At 46.4% G+C, this 21,730-nt stretch overlaps 1 protein-coding gene across 1 annotated transcript in view; it reads right to left on the bottom strand.

Moving 5' to 3' along the window:
• LOC119380921 (luciferin 4-monooxygenase-like) overlaps window positions 1-21,349 on the bottom strand; it is a 60,180-nt gene extending 38,831 nt beyond the window's left edge. The window contains 7 exon segments of the mRNA XM_049412298.1: window positions 4,243-4,414; window positions 6,307-6,478; window positions 7,237-7,454; window positions 9,354-9,369; window positions 10,411-10,561; window positions 17,659-17,866; window positions 21,128-21,349. Coding sequence (XP_049268255.1) covers window positions 4,243-4,414; window positions 6,307-6,478; window positions 7,237-7,454; window positions 9,354-9,369; window positions 10,411-10,561; window positions 17,659-17,866; window positions 21,128-21,295 — 1,105 coding nt within the window. The 5' untranslated portion in view covers window positions 21,296-21,349.
• Between the last annotated feature and the right edge of the window lie 381 nt (window positions 21,350-21,730).

The following is a 21,730-nucleotide window of genomic DNA, read 5'->3' as shown; positions in this document are numbered from 1 at the left end:
TTTGGTGTCAAAATAGTCCTGGTAACTTCACGGATCCGATACACATAAAGCTGAGCGCGAACTCGGAAAAATTCACTTGAAAATCATTGTACGAAGCAGGAGCCGATCGAGGGCGTCACTCACTCAAGCAGGCCCTCGTTGAGTGGTTTTCTCAAATAGCGGCGGTGTCCTGCGACGTTTTGTGGAACTGTACAATACGTCTGAGACGTTTCTGTGTTGCACAGATTCTCTCGTTGAAGAAAAATTCCTAAAAAGATTGCACATTAGTGAGTATATCAACAAAGAATCCTTTACGCCGGCAGATAAGTAGAATATGAAAATTCATTGCAGTTTTACGTCATCTGCGATACACCAAGGGTCTCAAACTGAGCTTATAGCCAGCGGGCCGCAGTCGCGAAATTTAGTTACAAGGGCCGGGACAGTGAAGATGGTGGGAGAGAGTTTGAACAAAATGATGTTTCAAAGGAAACCTTTCCAATATCTCATATATAGGTCATTTCTGAAGGGTACTTGGAGTCAGGATTCGAGAAACATCGATACCGATGTACAGAATGACTGATATCTGGACGCGGATTCTAAAATATGGAGTTTTTGTTCCACGGTTACGTTTCAGCACATGGTGACCACATGTTCCTCACGAAGGGAATGCTTGAGACCAGTCATGTCTGTTCAGTTCACGAACATACTTATTTAGAAAATACAAATGAGACGAAGACGGTGATGTGTGCGGTGATGTGAGGCGTTTGCTGCTACATTATATGGACCTATAATAACAAATTTGAGAATGTATCGAAGTATCTTAAGATACAATTGCCAAGTATCGTATCGGATACAATTTTTGCGGCAGTATCTTGTATCTGTATCTCCGACACTTTTTGCCTGAGTATCTTGTATCGTATCGCGATACAATTTCAAAGTATCTTTGCCCAGCCCTGGCTCGCCTGCTCTAACATTCCGCTTAGATAAGGTACGTTAACGCACGCATAAAGTTATACGAGCACGAAAATTTTTGTCTGGCGTCCGAATATGAATGTTTGAATGGTACAAGAAAGTTCAGCACTGCTCTGAATGCGTCCGAGGCTCTTCGGCGATGACGAACTTGTCAGTGGTGCTGTAGGTGTGTGTGTGTGTGTGTGTGTGTGTGTGTGTGTGTGTGTGTGTGTGTGTGTGTGTGTGTGTGTGTGTGTGTGTGTGTGTGTGTGTGTGTGTGTGTGTGTGTGTGTGTGTGTGTGTGTGTGTGTGTGTGTGTGTGTGTGTGTGTGTGTGTGTGTGTGTGTGTGTACACACATTTTTTCGCCAACGAGAGTTGGCTTTACCGCACAGAGTTAGCTTTCCTAAGTTTAGTCGTAATTATCACACTGAACGCCCTTGAGTGCCCTTTCCACGCGCCTCAGTCCTTTAATGTCTTTCGGAGATTCACTTGCACCATGCATGACGCACATAATTTCATCAGTGCACATTAAAGTCACACTTGGCTGATTTTCGTGATATGGGAAGCACGCTTACAGGTACATTCGCAAATAAACAAATAAAGAATGCATGGCATTATTTGGTTTGACTAAAACTGAGTACCACATGCGGTGCGCGTGCACCTCATGTAATACTCGGGTATAGTCAGAATTATGCAGCGCCGCGTCTGCTCCAACTTGCCTAGGGGCCGAATTCACAAAGCGTTTGGTTCTTATATGCTATTTGTAATTGGTTAGCCGCATTCGCTTATAACATATTTACAATCATAATTGGCTGGAATTTCCTCAGACAGACAGTTCTACAATGTAAGATCTTTTTCATCTTCAGTGGCTCGTTGCGGAGTCATAGTGAGCGACACGCGGCAGTTGCAAACCCACGTGACTTTTTCGAGTGGGGGTCGCGTGGAAACGGAACGAGCGGTGCGCGCTGACAGGCAAGCGCGTGACCTACGTCACCAATGAAACCTTGATGTGACGTCATCATGACGTCCCATATCGCCGACACTTGTGACGTCGTCACTACGTCACGTCAAGAAGTCATCTGATGAAGTCATCACACGATATCGTCTCGTGATCAAAGGTGGCCCGATCCCGGAGGTAGCGCAACACCACGTGAGATGCAGGAAGCAACGGGGGGGGGGGGGGGGGGGGGCAGGAACAATGCAATCTACTAGGAACGTCAGTGTAATTTAATGCGTATACCTTTCACACTGAGGCTCGTCATGTCTTCCGTCTGGTTCCCCGATTGTATAACTTAATGCATTTCCAAGTATGCTTTCGCCTTCGAGTGTTACACAGCGCGTAAAGGGGTATTCAGACGGGGGAGGAATGCTCGGGGGAGACGGGGGGGTTGCGTATCACGTGACCGCGACGTCACAGATTAGCGAGTGGGCGTGACCCCCCCGCGCCTCCTCGGAGGAGACGGGGACGTTTTCCCCGAAAGGACAAACGATCCCCATGCGGTGGGGATGTGGCGGAATTTCGGGCTCTTGTTTGGCCACATTGTTGCACTTGCTCCTGCAGCGAGCGGCAGTGGGTGTCCAGTCTGCTGCTGGATGGTCGTCTGCAGCTCGTCAAACGGGTGGTGCAAGCCACCAGAGTAGTCTAGTAACACTGGTCTCCCCCTCCGTTTGCCTCGTCCGTGTGAGTGGGGGGCATTTGTGGAGACTTCTCCTCGCGAGCTGACCTCACTAGGCTCCGCCTTTACCCCCCGAGCATTTCTCCCCCGTCTGAATACCCCTTAACATGCGGTCGAATTTCTTTTTCTTTTTTTCTAAATACGGACCCAGAAGAGAGAGGAATGACGAAAAATAAGGAAGAGAGAAGTATCTGCGGGGCCCCTTCAAGGAGGCCCGCAAGACATGTCGACGATGCGGTTCTTTCATTATTTTGCTCCAACCGACATTTGACCTCCTCACTAATTTCTAGTACGCTCGCTCAGACTTTGGTGCGGTTTCTCCAACTCGAAAGCATGTTACGTGTTCATTTCCTATCCTATGTAAGACTCAGTGGGCCTTTGGTGACACTCTACCAAGTGCGACTTTCTTATTTTTCGATGTAATAACGGCGCCTCTGCGCGCCGTGTACTGATTGTAAAAGATTAAAAAGACATGGGGCCGAAATTACAAAGCTTTTTGTTCGTTAGTACTCTTTGCTATTGGCCCGCCATTTTCGCTAATGATATATCTAGCACCAGGATTGGCTGAATTGTAAGTTTATAACACTTAGGGGCCGGGGTGTCGTACGCTGTCGTATGCTGTCATTTAATGTCGTCGCTTGGCGTCACGCAGGCAAAACCACGTATAGCATCGCCATGCATAGTATAATCATGTATGTACATGTACAGCAAGGGGGCGGGAAAGGGGAGTGAGGATGAGGAGGAGGGAAAGGAGGAAGGGAGTATGCTGTCATCGTATGCTGACGTGTCTCATGTCGTCGCTTGGCGTCACACAGATAAAACCATGTATAGCATAGCCATGTATAGCAAGGGAGCGGGAAAGGGAAGGCAGGCTGAGGAGGAGGGAAATGAGGAGGGGAGAGGGTAAAGCATAGCATAGCCGTGTATGGCGTCACGCAGGCAAAACCATGTATACAGCCATGCATAGCATAGCCATGTATAGTATGGTAAAGCAAGAAGGCGAGAAAGGGAAGAGAGGGTGAGGAGAGACGTGAGGGTGAGGGTGAGAGGGTGAGGAGAGGAGAGAGGGTGAGGAGAGGGTGAGGAGAGAGAGGGTGAGGAGAGGAGGAGAGGAGGAGGGGAGAGGGCGCGACTGCGTCACGAATGAAGGTTTCCTTTCCCGCCATGCACGCCGAGCAGGCTGCACGTTTGGAACGCCAGCGCGAGCTTGCCCGTGAACGCGAGCGTCATTAAAGGGCAGGCGAATCACTGCTTCGCACTTCCTACAGCTTTCACGTTGAGTGCAACCGCATACAATTTTTCTCTTACGAACATCTATATCGTTAGACGTTTTTGTGAATAGAGGCCGTGGCGTTGTAGTGAGCCCCTTCGTGGTCGCAATGCGAGAATAATGCCGAAACAATGGCAAACAAAAAGTGGCTCTATGTTTCTTTAGCCATTTATAGCTGTTGCACACCCGCGCTGCAAATAAATCGTGACAGTTTGTCGTAGGAAGCGAAGTAAGCATAACACAACGGCTGCTTCACTGGTCTTGCTGCGACATCGCGCACTTTCCAAAAGACCGCTCGGTGCAAGCGCAGAATAACTGTGGCTACGATGTTAAGGAAACACCAGTTTTCCACGCAACAGCCGCACCGTGGAAGAGGGTCTCGAGGTTGAATATGCGAAGCAGGTCCTGGATGACCACATCCGGCGTGACGCTGCCACCGATGCCCAGGGTACGTACGCTTGACACGTTGGTGCGCTCCACAAGCGGCGACTGGGTCACGATCACAGCGAATGTCGGCAGCAGGGGAAGGAATGTGGCCTGCGCATGCACCCGGTTCACACGGCGGCTTTAGTGCGTGGCTTCTTCTTTTTTTTTCTTTTTTTTCAAGCTCGCATAGAAATCACGGACACTTCCTGTCCTTTATTTATAGTGCACAAAGTTGCGTTTATACGCTAAAGTTACATATAAAACCTACGCAGATTTATGGCGGGAACGTCACGAGAAGTGCATCTTTAACACTCACATGACATGAAATCGTTATGTCTAGCCCACCATCAAGCTTTCCCGAAATATACTGGACTATGCAAGTAAACCCAGCAGGTGTAGGATTGCCTGTCTCACAACATTTCGATTTTACCATCCCATGCAGCGGAGACGAAGGCCAGTGGTACTGCTTATCGAAACAAGCAGAATGAAGATTACCGCTTATGAATACCAAGGGTAATTCACAAACCTTCTCGTTCATAGGTGCTCTTCGCCATTAGCCGAATGTCGTCACTAATATGTTCATTGCCATGGTTGCCTAAATTTTTGTGTCGCGAACATGTTTAGCGTTGGAAGCTTTGGGGAATACGGGCCCAGGGCCCGTATTTGCAAAAACGTCTTCGCTAAAATAGCTCGTAAGAGAAATTTTTAGCCAATCGTGATGCTTGATTTATCGTTGTGGAAGGCTGCCGGCCAATGGCAATGAGAAATTACGAACTGAAAGTTTCGTGAATTCGATCCCAGTTTCCTAATAACAAAACTTCTTTCGTAACAGCGTTTTCGTATTGGCCGGCATTCAGCAACCGCCACATAAACTATACTGACTACCGTGATTAAAAAAGTAATGACTGCGGGTATGGTTCATTAAAAACGCCACTTAATATATCATAGAGCCTTCGTGAACACGGGGACAGATGACAGGAGTTAAAATAGTTGCAATATTTTCACCTTTATTCTTATGCACAAGCTAGAGAGCCTCGTGCTCTTCGCCACACGGATGGTACTCAAGTCCAACCTGGGCTCTTTAATATTTGGTTTTACAAAAAAATCATTACGCGTGAAAATTAATTGTCTCATTTTTCAAGGTAATTTTCTTAAAACTGACACATTTATGCCAGCTTTAGGCAGCGCCTTTGATTCCAGCAGCACGGAAAGGTTTCTGCTTGCACCGCGACAATGGACGAACAGCCTCTTTAAGCTCATCCTCACTCCTGCTGTGTTGGCCTACGAGGAACTCATCCAATGGTCCATAGAAAATTATGGTCACCCAGAGAGAGGTCGGGCCTGTACGGCGAATGTTGTGGTACGTTCCAGCCGAGATCCAACAAAGAGCACGCTGTATGGTGCGCTGTATTATGGCATGCATTGTCTATGGCACGCACTATCCTAGAGAAGGTTCATCGTAATCATGCCAGATTCTTTGCTCCCGAAATACACCGCGTAAGGTTAGCGAACATTACAATCCCTATCGTTCGGGAGGAAATCAACGTAAAAGATGCTGAATTGATCCCGAAGGTATTGTCGCCATGAATTTCTCTACCGACGAGAAAACTCGTCCAGCATTGTCTCCACTGACATCCGATAGTCCCAAACGAAACCGTTTGTGCCACCCTGGCATTGTGCTGCGGATTGTCGTCTCATCGTCATGCTGAGCTTCAAGTCTAGCTTAAATTTCAGCTGGTTTTGGGGCTTTGTTCGTGAAAAAGTTTTATTACAATGCATATCCACAAGTAAGTTCACACGATCTACCGGCTCTTTCTTTAACATGTCCCTTCCGGTGCGAAGATACATCAGTCCATCGCTGCCAGAAATGCAACAAGGGTATCGTGAAAGAATGTCGTAAAGATGTCGCTTGTGAGTACTTGTATGTGCGCACAGCGAGGTCCGACTTGAGCGGCCCTCATACGACGAGAACAGCGTGTCGTAGTAGGTCAAGCATCGCTCACCTGATACCTTTGGATAGAGCCGAGAAGCAACTCGATGCGGAATCCCGGGAGAAGCACCACAGTGGCTCCCTCTGCCAGTGCTATCAGCGTGAAAAATACACCCGACAGGTGCGTGCAAGGCATCCACTGGGCGAGCACGTCTGTGTAATGCAGGATCTGCTCGCCGTTGCTCCTGTGCCAACACAAGCACCACCAGCGTTTGCGTTCTCTTCCGCGTGAATCATTGGGCGCAACAAAGATGCATACTGGAATAAGCGAGCGAAAAAAAAGGAATTTTTTGAGGGGCTCGTTTTTATGTTGAACACAACCAAATGGATCGAACAGACAATCAGGCCAGGGAAAGCGCAGAGGACGTTAATTGTTGTCTTTAACTGCGGTATACTAATTGTGACGTAAATTGAAATGCATTGAAGTGGATCAAAAATCACCCTTTCCGACTGCTCATCCGCTGAAATTTCCTATGACAGGTATTTCAATATTATTATTCAACAAACATGGAATCATACTACGAATATAATGGAATCTATCTTATCAATGTTGTTCATAGCGTTACGATGCTTGCCGAACCAGGTCCTAGCCTTCTGCGAAGCATAAACTGGCACACGTGCTTCTAAACACGCCTCTAGAAACGTATGTGAACAAAGACTCAAGACGCGAATGCTGGAGTGCAGAAGAGAGAGAAACGAAGAGGAAAGGCAGGGGGGTTAACCAAGCTTTGTGCAGAAGAAACAAGAAAACGAGAGCACTTACTGTGTCTTTAGAGGAGTTTTTGTTCGAAAGAGCCAGATGTGCATCTTACTCAAATATACGCACCAATATTGTGTTGGGGGAATCAGTTAAAGAGACAATGAAGCAAGAAAACTTAAACGAAGCCTCTGCGTGCATATTGCAAATAGCAGCTAGGGTTTGGAGCCCTGCGGCATCGCTTACCCGCTCTGGACAATCTGGCTGACGAAGTTGAAGTGTGAGGACACAACTCCCTTGGGCAGGCCTGTTGTGCCGCTCGAATAGAGCACGGTCATCGGTGTGTCCCGAGGGTCCGTGCGCGGGGGTCGACCGCCGCCTTCGTCCGTGCCGGCTGAGCGTCCCTCTTCCAGCAGCTCGCTCAGAGTCGTGTAGTCGGCGCTTTCATCGAAAAGGAATACGTCCTAGGCACCAGGCGTGGACACGACACGAGATGTCAGATCCTTTGGATTTGAATAACCGTGAAGCAAAACGCAATGTTTCCAGCGCCTCCGGGAAAGGTTATGGCAGTGTATCAGATCACGTGGCCCGCACATGTCCTGTTATGCTACCCTCACGGTACTCTAGCGAACGTTGAAATGCGCCACGCCCACGCGTAATTCGAAGGTTGTGGGTTTGGATCCCACCGACAGAAAGGGTGATTCTGCGTCCACTTTAATTCATTTCAATTTACGTGACAATTACTCATAGGTCGGCAAGCTCACTCATGAGTCGACTCACTCAGACTCACATTGAGCCGTGAGTCTGAGTTTGAGTGAGTCCGGGTGAATAATGTTTTCGTGAGTTTGAGTCCGAGTGAGTCCGGTCGAGGACAATTTTCTTGAGTGAGTCCGAGTGAGTCCGGATAAGGAAAGATTTGGTGAGTCTGAGTCGGAGTGACCTAAGTTACCCCCGTATTCTAGAACGTCCCTCCACTCAACGCTCCACCTTGACTCGAAAATGACGATGGCAGCGCCGCACCTAGGTAGAAATGGTCACTGCATATGAGCGATAATCGGCAGCAATTCTTCAAAATCGCGACATCATTGTTAGTCGGACGGTGGCGCTGTGATCAACTCGGTCGAGTGAAGGGCGAACTTCAAGTCGAGGCTGGTTTAAGAATACCAAAGCGCGAAATATATTTCTTGAGTGAGTCTGAGTAAGCTCCACATTTTTTGCCGATGTATGGTCCAATTTACTCAACTTCAGCATTACTGTCAGCCTTATGTCGGCTCACGTTTATACTCACAGCCACTCACACATACTTCAAAACACTAGCTTTCATACGACATCTCGATATTTATTGATCAGAGGCGTGAGTTACGGAGGAGGGGTTCTTTTTACCTTCCTCCGGAAAAACCTTTCACGGGAAGATGTTGATAAAGATATATCGTGTAAGTCATCTCTTTTAATAAAAGTGTCCTTACTGGATTGCAACCATTGATAACTCGTGTGTGAATGTACGAGATTAAAAGGCGCCAAGTAGAGCACCAGTTATGTGAGATTTTGGTGTTAAAAGAGCATTGACGCTATCGTCGAAAAAGTTAAATATACGCAAACGGACTCATGAGTCGACTCACTCAGGCTCAGATCGAGCCGTGAGTCTTAGTCTAAGTGAGTACGAGTGAGTAATGTTTTGGTGAATTTGAGTCCAAGGGAGTTCGGTTGTCGAAAATTTTTGTGAGTCTGAGTCCGAGGGAGTCCGGATGAGGAAAATTTTGGTGAGTATCAGTCTGAGTGAGCTTTAAGGGCAAAATCTATTTCATGAGTGAGTCTGAGTGAGCTCCACACTTTTTGCCGACCTATGCAATTACTGCACTACAGTTAAAGACAACAATTAATTGCCCCTATGCTTTCCCTGGCCTAATTGCCTGTTGGATTAATTTGGTTGTGTCTAACGAAAAAACGAGCGCCTCGAAGAAATTTCCTTTCTTTCACCTTACACTAAGTTGATTAGCATATCACTGTGCGACCTGCCAGGTGCGGCATAGGCAGCTCGTCGCTGACTGCTTCGCGTGGCATTGATTCCCACAATTCGTGGAATCCGCCGGAATTTCTATTCTTTCGAATGCTTTCCATATAAGCATTGTGCTGACGCCAGTGCAGGCAAAAACACATCTACGAACTCTACTGGCATGAATCTTCTCTGAAGGACGGCATGGCACATGTGGCGAGGCTCTCAATTACTTGACAAAAATTAACGGTCAAGGCTGCGAAGAACAGAAAAGCGAAGCGTTTCACTATTTGTCGCTGCACATGCATCCTCTCTGCGGACCAAATGAGTTACCGTGCTGTCAGGCCCAATTTATATTGTAATTACTTACATAGACCACAAAGCGACTTGTAGATGGAAAAGTTCACGGAAATTAGAGCACCTTGATCTGTCCTTCTGGAAACAGCCTTGGTAAATCAGAGCCACGTTTACTCTGACAAAGGTTTTTACGTAAACCCTTCACGACGTGCTAGCCTACACAAGTAACAGCGTGCTAACACCATGTATACGTATATAACAATGTTTAGAGGCTGCTCCTTAAGTGACATTTCCTGTAGCAGGGGCTTGGGGTTAATTATTCATCATTCAAGGGATCTGAATGAACGCACGAAAAATCCGCCTTCTCACTGTCACACACAAATTTCCTTCTAGTGCTTGCAACGCGTCAGGTGCCTTCTCAGCGATGCAAGCCTGAAAAGGCGCGCCTGTGTTTCTCTCGCCGCAAATACATCGAGTTGCCGTAACATGCCGACTCTACTCTCTCCCTACAACAGAAGGGCTGTGGCGCTGTAGTTAAACCACATTGCTATCAATATGAAAGTGATGCGCTAGAACCATGCTTGGACATTGGAATTCTTGTCCTAGCAAACGGGCATTTTTGATAATGACATACATACGCCGTAAGCGACGACATCGCGTTGATGACCGCAAAATTGGTTATCGCTTTTAAACCCGTTTATGAAGCGTTATCTTGCGCAATGTATCTTCTTAGTACCTTCGTCGTAGGCTGGTACTAGTAACTAGTAACATTACAGATGGTGCTGACGAGTACACAGTCTTTTCCATCTTCCGGTAGATAAATTTAGATTATACGTTGACCCCTTCAAGCGGTGCCAGTAGTAGCTCTAAATAACTTTCTTTTTTTCCCCATAGCCATAGCAAACGGAACATTTGAAAATTTCATGAAGGCTATTTTCGAAATACATTGAGAATAGTGAGAATCAATTTCATCTAAATTTATAAGGCATATCATGAGCTATATGTCGGCAAGGATTCTCGTATGGCATATTTTCGCAAGCATGGTCTATGGGAGTCCTATAACAATTGTTGCGATGTATGCTGCCGCAACATGAGCTAGCGTGGTATTTTTTTACTGGGTAAATAAATGCCGTGTTTGTACGCAGTAAGCTGCGCAGATTATTGGACAACTTGCCTGAATGCTGGGCACAGATTCCTTGCACTCCTCAATCTTGGGCACAAGCTCTCGCTCGGTGACCACAAACTGGGGTCGCGAGTCATCCAGTTGGTAGAGGAGCTCTCCTGCAGTGACGTATGTGTGACTCCCTAGTAGTTTAACAAGCATATTAAAAAGACACACAGCCAAGATTCCGCAGCCAAGAGTCAATGGTTACACTAAGCAAATCCAATTCCGTGCGTATGTTATATCACTACATACAAAACCCAGCGATACAACCGAACGAGTGTTTACGGAAGCATACTGAACGCTGTTCTTCACTTATGCACCCCTCGGCAATTGTTGCCATTTTGTTCCTCCGTAAGAGAATTCACGCCCGAGGTCTCAAATTGAAAGTTGTAGTTCTATTGCGAGTCAATTGCCCAACTTCGAACCAACCCCTCCAGAGACCCCCATCTCGACGGCCCTACATGTGGGATGTATAGTCTCTGCTTTTCGTCCGGCGAATTCGACTTCAACGAAGCCCTACCATGCCTGTGCGTTTCTGCGCTGCAGGTTCTGCACAAGATTGGGAGCGGGCAGCACAGGAACGCGCATTTTGCGCAGCATCCTATACATATAGCTGGCTAAGACAAGTATTGCGTGCTCCGCTTGATGATCGCGAGTTAAGATTAAGTTAAGGTTAAGATTAAATTAAGATTAACACGGATTTTCAGCCGTAATTCTCATCATGAAAGAAAAGTCGGCAGATCCCACGCCTTGTGGGAATCGGTTTCATGCGAAACAATCAGTCAGTACTTTATGCTGCATTTTTTTTTCTTTGAACCAAACATTACGAGGTGGAGCGACGTGTTTTTTTTTTTTAAGCGTAGTATTTGTGTGCCCATTGTGGCTTTACCAGGCACGTCGACTACACTTGCGTTTAAAGGGTAACTTACGGTATGACGTAACGTCCGCACTCAGTTTAGAGCACTGACGTCAGTATTATCGAAACGAAGTGCACTTTACGGTGCGATCATGTGAATGCCATAAGTAACTTTCGTGTTAGCGTATTCCTCCGGGGTCGAGCAGCGTTTGAATATAGCTTGCTCAATCATAGCAATACAAATGTAATGTTTATTAGACTTCTATAAAAGTGGAGCCAACAGTGGAACCACAATTGACGTTAACCGGGCATCACGCCTTGATCACATATATATATATATATATATATATATATATATATATATATATATATATATATATATATATATGATAAATATCGAATGTTTATTGCTTTGTTGCAAAATTAGATATGCGCACTGCAACCACAAGTGACGTTGCACCGACATTACACCTGCATAGGGTCTTTTTTCCAAAGCTGTTTCAAGACACGGCGTGGCTCTGTGGTAGAATACCTGACCGCCACGCAGAATGCTTGGGTTCGATTTCTGCTGGAATCCTGATTTTTCTTTGTATTCCTCGGGTCAACACTGCCGATGCCGGTTTTTCTTAACGCTCTGGCATTTAAATTTCCAATGTCTGTCTCGCCCTTCCTGGGAAGATATAAACTGTCAATCACCTGTGGCGCATACCCGCTTACCGTGGCCTGTGGTATACGGGTATGTGCCACATGTGTCTGGAGGAAAGAGTTTGACGACGTACGCGACAGGATTTTCATGTTATTCATGTCATGACCAGACAATCATATTCGTCAAACCCTCTTACTCTCCCATGCCAATTTTGGTCTGCACCAATCTAAGGATAAGGATGCGATCACGAGAGCACCCAGACGTAGGCGGCTAGATAGATAGATAGATAGATAGAAACGCCCAAAGTGCCTAAGGTTCGCAAGAAAATGCTTCGCATTTAAAAATTATTGCCTAATGATTGTATGCATTTAATATGACCTGATAAAGCAATTTCGTGAACTAGGATAGAAAAATTATGGCGCCTCTTCTTTCTGCTGCCAAAATGTAGCGCCGTTATGGGGTCGAAATGCAGAAACGCTCGCATAACGTACTAGAAGAGAAACTGGGCGAGTTGGTGTTAATTCGTAATTAACAGTCTACTGCGCTAAACACACGAGGACAGGGGAAAAAGGATTGGCGGACGGCGATAACTGTTGAAATCACGTTAATCAGAAATATTCACTACTTAGCTTTTGCAATTGTCTAATTGTAGCCGGTGAGTAGGCGATGCTTATACATTACGAATGAAATGGGTAGAGTGCCGAAGTATCCACATAAAAGTTAATTGTTGTTCCTGCTTTCGCAACATAACGCGGTTTTGTGCATCGAAGGAACGCCTAGAACGCCTGTGTATTCCGTCGCACACTTCGGGAATATCTTCGAACTGTTGTCGCTATGAAAATTGGTTCACAGCATAGGTCGGCAAACTCACTCATGAGTCGACTCACTCAGAACCGTGAGTCTGATTCTGAGTGAGTCCGAGTGAGTAATATTTAGGTGAGTTTGAGTGCGAGTGAGTCCGGTAAAGAATAATTTCTGTGAGTCGGAGTCCGAGTGAGTCCAGTTGAGGAAAGGTTTGGTGAGTCTGAGTGAGCTCTAAGGGCAAAATATATTTCGTGAGTGAGTCTGAGTGAGCTCCACATGTTTTGCCGACCTATGGTTCACAGTGGATATAACTCGCGAACTCACCAGCTACACATATTGCAACTCGCTGTTTAATGAATTGCGAGATATATATATATATATATATATATATATATATATATATATATATATATATATATGTGTGTGTGTGTGTGTGTGTGTGTGTGTGTGTGTGTGTGTGTGTGTGTGTGTGTGTGTGTGTGTGTGTGTGTGTGTGTGTGTGTGTGTGTGTGTGTGTTAATAAGTTCATATCAATAACAACTTTCTTTAGTATATGGGGTGAAGGTATCCTTAACTCTACTTCGACGAGGTTAAAACGGCCCATTTCAAAGAACTTCATATATTAAATTGTATTATCGATCGAACTTAGTCTTTGAATATTGTGTGATTACCGCTGCCACAAATATATATATATATATACACGAGCCGCAGATATTATCAGTTCGAGGGAGCGTTTTAATTTCATTCAGAAAAAAGAAATAATTTTAAAGATAGAATCTCTCGCATGCATAGCACCAAAGCTGCGTCGTTTCTTTCTCTCTCGCGTCTTGCTCGCCCAAACAGAGGCGCCCCTCAAACAGCGAAACGTGTTCCCGTCGACGAAGCACTGCGAAAAAGCGGGCCCCACCGTCGCTGTCTTTTACGTCACTAGTTTTCTGCGTTTACTTTTCGGCAACCACGAGCCATATGGTACGTGTACGACGGGTCTCCAGCGTGTTCTTGCAAAACGGAAAGTTGACAGGGAGGGGGGGGGGGGAGAACGATGGAGGAGGGCGAGGCGGGCAAAGTCAAACACGAAACGATCGGCGCTTATCACGGCCATCCTCTACCCCTGAAAGCGGCCGCTCGCCATTAGCCTGGACAAGTGGCCCTAGGCGGCGGTTCGGCTCCAAACCGACGCTGAGATATAGACCAAGCCGGTGCGGACCATTAGCATAAACCACGGCGTACATCCCTCGCGGCCGGTCAGCGGTGAAGCGCGTTCTCGGCGTCGGCCGCTTGCGTCGAAAACTATTTTTTGCCCGTCGCTCCGGCGGGCCGTGCGTGTTCCCCTTATCGCGACGCGTGTCGTCCACGCAGGCTCGTTTCGGGGACCCGAGGGTGGCCGTGCACGACGAAACGAGGAGGGCGTCGTAACAACGGCCAATATCGCCGATATGCGGTCGATACATCGAGCTGACTCGGGAAGAAGAGTTGACGCGGCTTCTCGCTTTCTCAATCACGGACACTGCTTAGCGTCAATCGGCCAGCGACAGTGCGAGCGTGGTCGACTGGATGGTCGTTCGCACGTGCATTGCCAAGGACATCTACTGGCTATATGCTCGTTCTCGATCGCTTTTCATTAAGTTTCGCTTTTAATTAAGTTTTTTTGTCGTTTCTAATTCATCGACGTAAAGTGTGCGGCGAGTTATCGAGAACGCGCAGTGGCAGGTTAATTAATGTCTCATACTTTGACCTCTAAATAGGAGGATTTAGCTCTTTATCCCTCGTATCTCAATAAAGGGAAGCTGAAACAGTCGTTTTTTTATCGCCAATGAGTGCACAAAATTTGATGATGTTCCTTTAGCTTTTCTCAGTGACTGCGTGTATGGAAGCGAATTAATTTTCAAGCCGACTATTTGTTTTATAGAATCATTTAACGTAGCGAAAATTTCCAAGTTCACAAATTTAAGAATATCAAGTTTACAGCTCTAACCCAGCAATACAAATGATCTCATTTTTGTGTAGCAGATATAATCGATACATGACACGCTGCTCTGAAATATACTATCAAATTGTGAGTATATGACTTCTGCAAGACCTTTTTTAAACTTTTAATCAATTGTACGTCAACTTCTTTTTCCTAAGTGTCTTTTTTTTTTCGGTAGGCCGGCCGACGTCGCTAATTATTTGTTCAGCATCGTGATTGGCCGAAAGATCCTCTTACGAACCCTTTTATAGCAAGGTATTCTTTTTTTTTTTTTTGCGGACTCGAGCTTCGGTGTATTCACTGCAATGTAGAAATTATGCACAGACAAGCAAAAGTGAAACGGAAGGGGACCATGATAACAATTATTTTTCGTATGAATTTCATCGCTTCTTCGCTTGCTCAACCGTACGTGGTTGTTACTAACGAGTAATTGAGCCTCTCGGCGCCCCTTAATATTCACTCTCATTAAAAAAATAAAGAAAAGAAATTCTGTGCCCTCATTCACAGAAGGCTCTTATGCCACAATTGTTCGTATGGCAAAATTTCAGCCAGCCAATCGTGACGCTGGGCATATTATTACCGAAAGTGGCCAGCCAATGGCAGAGAGTGCTTACGAAAGGAAAGCTTTGTGAATTTAGCCCCTTGTCATCTTTGGTCATGCCGGTGTTAACACACTTTGATGGTCACCTCTGAAGACGTCTTCCGTGTGTGTTATAGTGAGAAGGACTTCTTCGGGAAACTGAATTGTGTTCCACCCCGTAACGGCCCCGCAGGGGACTAGCTGTATAAATAAATAAAATAACAAAAATGTGGAATTTAACATCGAGAGTCTGCAAAACAGGTGCACAAGAACTTTGAATGCCGCAGCTTGGTTCACAGCTAACCGGTGAAAAGGCAGCGCTGAAAATGAGAGGGACAACTGACGCGCAGTGGACGGAAACATCACTCACGCCTTTATGTGAGCATGAGAGCTACACAAAATTTCCATATACAATTTTCCTCGCTGGAGCGTCTGAAAATTGTACAACTAAACCGCGCAACCATTCCGTGCAGTCTTTCCCAACAGCCATGGGCATGCAAACAAAAGAAGAAAAAAATAAGAAAAGAAAGAAACTGTAACCGGACTACGAGCCGTGAGCAACAAAAAATCTCGTTCAAAACAACTGGAAAAGACAGCGTGTTGGACTACAATTACCGCGTACTTCATGTTGAGCGGAATGCTCGTCGCGAATGGTAGTTACTCAAACTGCTTCGCCTTCAGAGTGTTGGCAACAGAGTCAATGAGGCGGCGGCTGTCACGCCAGCGCAGGAGCACAAAGCAAAGCGAAGTTGGCTCAGAGTTTCCGAAATAGATTTTAAACGACGTGGGAATGTCCTAAGAACGGTTATAAATTTCCCCTTTATATACATAATATACGTGCTGCTGGTCTAGTTCGATCATACTTTCAGGTTTTAGAAGCGTGCAGCTTCGACAGTACAGTGAGGTTGCGAGACAGATCTTGCCTTGCGAGTGCTTCACTGTCCTGTTTAGGTTATGCAGTTCTCGAACCTGAAAAATGTAAAATTTCACAAGGGAGGCCATTTCCAGTCGCCTAGCCACGTTGTGGCATTCTACTTGAATGGTCGCAGCTTTCCTTTTTTTTCCCTTAATAGACCAGAGTAAAACATGGCAGCAGCTCTGCTAAATGTTCAAGTTAACCAAGTACCTGCTTTCATGGAAGTCACGTTATTACTGCGATTTACGCATCACCAAGCAGCATTGGTTCCTCTCCATTATCCATAATATACGACATTTTAATAAAATTTCACCATGTGCGCATGTACTTAGGAAAATGGATACTGCGCAAAGCAGACGAGAACGAGAAGGTAGAGACAGGGACTATCGTTCAAGTCCGTTTTTCTACCATCTCGTTCTCGTCTTTAATTGCTACAAGCAGTTTAGCACAAGCCAATAGAAACATTCTTATGTTGCACAAAGAGAAATATTTTTATCGCTGTCGTCATAGCACTTATTAGAGCCGAGCTATATATGGAACACTTTCTTGATCTGTGGCGTCCGTCCGCGTCCGTCCACGAACAGAAAAAAGCACGTGACCTCCTCCAAGGAAGCAATGACGTCACAGATCGCTAAAGTTTGTGACATCATCTTGGCGTCATCATGACGTACGTCGTACGTGACAAGTATGTGTCGACCGCTCATTGTGGGAACGCCCGAGGAGCAGCGTGTTTACGAAGTACGCCGACGACAGCAGAGGCGGGAGTGCGGCCGTCGGCTTCGCTGGTCATCCGCCTTCTTTTTTCATACGAAGCATCGGGAGCATTTCTTACCATTTATAGGTAGCAGAGAACTTCATGTAGTGCATGGAAACGGTATAGTCTGTCTATATTTCTTACAAACGAATATTTTACATGTATTTTACACAAAGTTGAATACTTTCCAAAGCTTGGCAAGATTACTTGTAGAGAAACAGAACGTCTGACAAAAAATATATATATTTACATTTATTAGTTAGTCGCGATGTCGCCTCAAGTCTTTACGTTGTTTATCAATATGTTTTATCACGGAGTAGAGACTGTGACGGGATAATTTAGTTAACACATGGCGGACAGGTAGAAAGTTATACACTTAGTCTTACAAGAACGAGGGAGACAGGACGGGCGCTAAAATTTCCCATTAGCTATGCACCATCTCGCCGAATTCCAAGTTTTATTAATCCTACAAGGTCCCGGAAAGCGCGAATTGCGTTACAATTCACTGAATAAATCTCATAACGCCAGAAAATCAAATCTCAGTTCTGCACGAACCAAGCTTTCAAGGGCAGCATTGCCGTAACGACCACGGCTGGTTTTTCCACTGGCAGTCTAGCGCGAGCTTTAAAGCAATAAGTACTCATCTGCGGGGCTATTGAAAGCACGGCGGACACATTGAGAAACTTACGAACTGTGAGCGAAGCCTTGGCCATGACGAGCACTCCGTGAATGCTAGTGATTCCCAAGACGGCCGGCCACATCTGCACGTGGTTGGAGCAGTGGAAGCAGACCTTGCCGCCGGGCCTCAGCCCTCGTTGCCGGAACGCCGACGCCATGGCGGTCGCCTGCTCCCACAGCTCTTGGTAGCTCGTCGACGCTCCTGTCACGGCATCGATCTGTGTCGCATGGTGCACCATTCGGAATCAAACCCCTCATAGTTCAAATGAGATCCCCTCTCCCGGCATAAGTGAAACGGAATGTGCAATCTCCGACATTTAAGAAAGAGAGAAAAAGAGAGGCTACGCAGATTGAACGCGCACGTCTATATGAGGCGAAGCTTTCTGGAAGCGCTTGTAATTGATTGCTATAAGTCTGAGCATAATCTGCATCGTGTTTTGCAACATAGCGTTCACGAGCCGGCTGTGTAAATTAGCAAGAAGCGAGAACCCCCCCTTTTGCAACCGGGTATTGCGCTGTCTCCGGAATCGGTCCATTTTTGACCACGCAATTTCCAGTAGTAGCAGTATAAACTTTATGTTACTTTGGGGTAATAGAACAAGTATGGGTGAGTCCCTAGTCCAGGGCTACACTGGCCTGTGTGGCTCTGTCGAGCAGAGCTACTTGGCTCTCCTGATTCTCGATCATCACCCCTTTTTGCTTGTGCGCTTTCTTCAGGACAGGCCAACCTTCCTTGACGAGACGCCTATCGCATCAAACTCCAGGGGCGGATGGGCGCGGCGGGAGTAGTAAAGTATTATGTATCTCCCTTGACGGCGCATCTTGTTGCAGAAGGGATAGTCAACTAGCATTTGCTGTTTCACTGCGTAACTTCGAAAATGACACAGCCAGCAACCGGCACACCTCTAGGGGCAGTACAAATGGGCCTTCATAAAGCCGATGAGTTGTACGAGTGGTGTTTCGCGAGTGAGCTGTTCAGCGTGGTAGCAGCAGAAGCAGCCGTAAAGTCCTGAAAGGATTGCCATGAAGTTTTGCTTTTAAAAAGAGATTCCCATGTGGGTTTTGAAAGGACGGAAACTCGGGCGAGCTGTTACGGCGTGATGTAATAACTGTACTGCGCCGAAGAACGAGGGCAGACGAAAATAACATACAGGAAACTGAAAATTTACTACGCGAAAGAGTGAAATATCAACGCCCAAGCATTCTGTACAGATGGTTAGCCAACGAAGCAGTAACATGCGGCCCCTGTGTTTATCACGGGTTAATCCCGATGGTTCATTAACGTTTTTCTCAATTATTGGTTACGTCTGTCTAGAAATCCTAATTGGTGTTTGTCGCCCGTGTGTTGCCTTTGTCATTTACAGTATACCAGTGGTGAGCAGTGGGGCTTGCCCAATTTCTGTGGCACATAACGCGTGAGAAGTTTTGGCTCTCATAGGGCGGACGAATTTTGGTTCCACCGAGCCATATATAGCGTCGCTGTAATATTAAAGCCAGTCACTTTAGCGCACTTGGGCGCGCACTTGCGCAGACACTTGAAGTTCACTTGGGCATGCTTAATAAACACGTTGCGCAAAAAGCACGAGGACTAGAAGGAAACGCTTACAACAGACAGGTTTCCTTCTAGTCCTCGCGTTTTTTTTTTTTTTTTTTTGCGCAGCGTGTTCAATATAAGTACTTGTATGTTACACCAACTTGCCCACATCAAGCTCCTCCTACTTGGCTATGACACGAGATTTTCGCAACAGATTACATTCGCTGTGTAGGAGACTCAGCGAAGGTTGGATGATGCATGTGCGGCCATTTTTCTTTATTAAGAAGGTCTCTGTAGCTTCCCGCGTTAGTTTGTTATCGTGCCTGAAAATCAAGGCGTCCAAAATAACAGGTTCACAGCCGCAATCACGGCAATGTAGTGAAAGACGCGAATATGCGGCAGCCTTCAGCAAGCTATGGTGCTCCCTGAGCCGAATGTTTAAACGCATATTACTCTTGTTCAGTTTGAAACTCGGCGCCCGTCCTGTCTGTTCTTTTCGTCTGTCCTTGTTCTTCGGCGCTGTACGGTTATTTCATCATACGCGTCTCTTGTTCAGAATAGTGATTAAAAGTGACACTGGTGGTTAGTATAGAAGAAAAAAATACAGCTGTACGCACATGCAAACGTCGGGCTCGCTGTCTGTGTTCGATTTATCATGGACTGCTGTTTTTTGTTTTTTCTAGTGCGAAATGCGTGCCAAGAAATTTAATAGTAAGCATGTTCAAAGCAGTTCTCAGAAACCACGGTGGCTCGGGGTCTCGGTCAATGACTGGTCGATGATCGTTTTTTAATGAAGCTCGGCGAGAGCCGTGTTAGACCGTGTGCGATCTTTCCCAACGTCATTTCGCATTTCTGTGTCGATTCACTAGTCGCGCGCGGTTTTCAGGGTCGCCTGTAGAGGCAGTATCGCAGTGCTTTCGCGAAATCTCGAGCATACCAAGTTTAGCGGCTAGGGCGCTGTGTTGCTAAGCATAAGGGCACGGATTCGATTCCAGACCACGGAGACCGCATTTCGACGTGGACGAAATGCAATAACACCTATGTACTTGAATTTAGGTACACGTTAGTGAAGCGCGCGTTGTCTAAATTAATCCCCCACTATGGCGTGGCTCATAATGACTAGTGGCTTTGGCACGTAAAATCCCTGGACTTAGATTTCGCATACCAACTGGACCACGAGAGAGCGAAATAAGGGAAAAGTAGGGAGCTTGATGAGACCGCGGTGTTTGGTATGCCACTCTGCACTGGTGGAGGGGGAAAAGGGGTAACGCAAGAAGACCGAGGAATCTTCGCGTGTAGCAGTCACTTGTGCATTTCAGCAGATATAAGCGAGCTCAACTCAAGCAAGAGGACGCGCAGAGTTCCTCCGCACGGGATATGTATTAATGGAATATTCGGGTGGTCGAAACGCGCAGAAGCTATAGGTCATGTTGTTAATACACGGCAAATCGAGCGCAGCTCAAAATACGGCGACTCAGGTAGAAATACACACACGGCGATAAACGCCATGGTCCTAAAGTAAGCATCTTTAAAAGTCAGCGTCGCGTGGGTATTTCTTCTTGTCTCGTCTTTCGCCCTGTGCTGCTTTTGTATATAGGGTGGTTGCTTGAGAGCTCAGTGGCAGTACCATACGACGATGTTAAAAAAAAAATCTGGTTTAAGGTTTTATCACACTACCCGGCTATGGTAGTGACAATTTCGCTACATTCTCACCAGTTTAGTTGCTTCATACTAGCGCAAACGCTTATTGGCGTTTTTACGCGACCTTTGTGGCGCTGCCAGAGCATACTCTGAAACGCGCTTCCGAGTATGCGATAAGTGATCACTCACAGCGTCTCGTATGTCTGCATGTGGATTAACCAGCTGGCCAGGAGCTTTAGAGGAAACTTGTTCGCGATAATTGGGTGCAGAAAGAGGCGTAAAAAAAGTGGGATAGTGTACGTACAAAGGCTGTCTTGGGTCCGTAGTGGCGGAAGACGGGCTCGAAGTATTCCGTCAGAAGTACGAGCGGCACCTTGAGATCCACGTTGCTCGAACGCACGACGAGGTCGTCGCCGAAGATGACCTTCGGCGGGGGGCCCACATCTCGAACAGTGCAGCAGCCCCACGGCATGGTTCACCGCTCAATAACGGGAGAGAAATGCGCAAATGCGCGTTTTGTAGTGACGCAACACTGCGAAAAACGAGAACAACAAGACGACTTCGTTCAGAGCTCACTGCATACCTGAAGCACATGAGCGGTGATTCGAGAGGATATATGGATGTTTTAGTGTGCGTGCCGATTTTGTGGTAGGAACGCTTTCGCCAATTGTTGACCGTATAGAGCCGCAAGTCACGTAGATACGAAAGCCGCGCTTTCGAGCCAGTCTCTGCTATCACATTTCGTTTCATTTGCTGCGGCGTGCGTCGTTACAGCGCCTAAACGGACGCTAAAGTGAAACAATAAATTAGTTTAGACTGATAAGTTATACTCTGAAAACTCTAGTGTCATTAATTTCGCCACCACAGCTTAATAATAGAGAAGAAACTCAATGTCAAAAGTTTAACT

The sequence above is a fragment of the Rhipicephalus sanguineus genome, chromosome 1 (assembly GCF_013339695.2).
Source record: "Rhipicephalus sanguineus isolate Rsan-2018 chromosome 1, BIME_Rsan_1.4, whole genome shotgun sequence".
NCBI lineage: Eukaryota > Metazoa > Arthropoda > Arachnida > Ixodida > Ixodidae > Rhipicephalus > Rhipicephalus sanguineus.
This window is presented reverse-complemented; position numbering and strand designations above follow the sequence as displayed.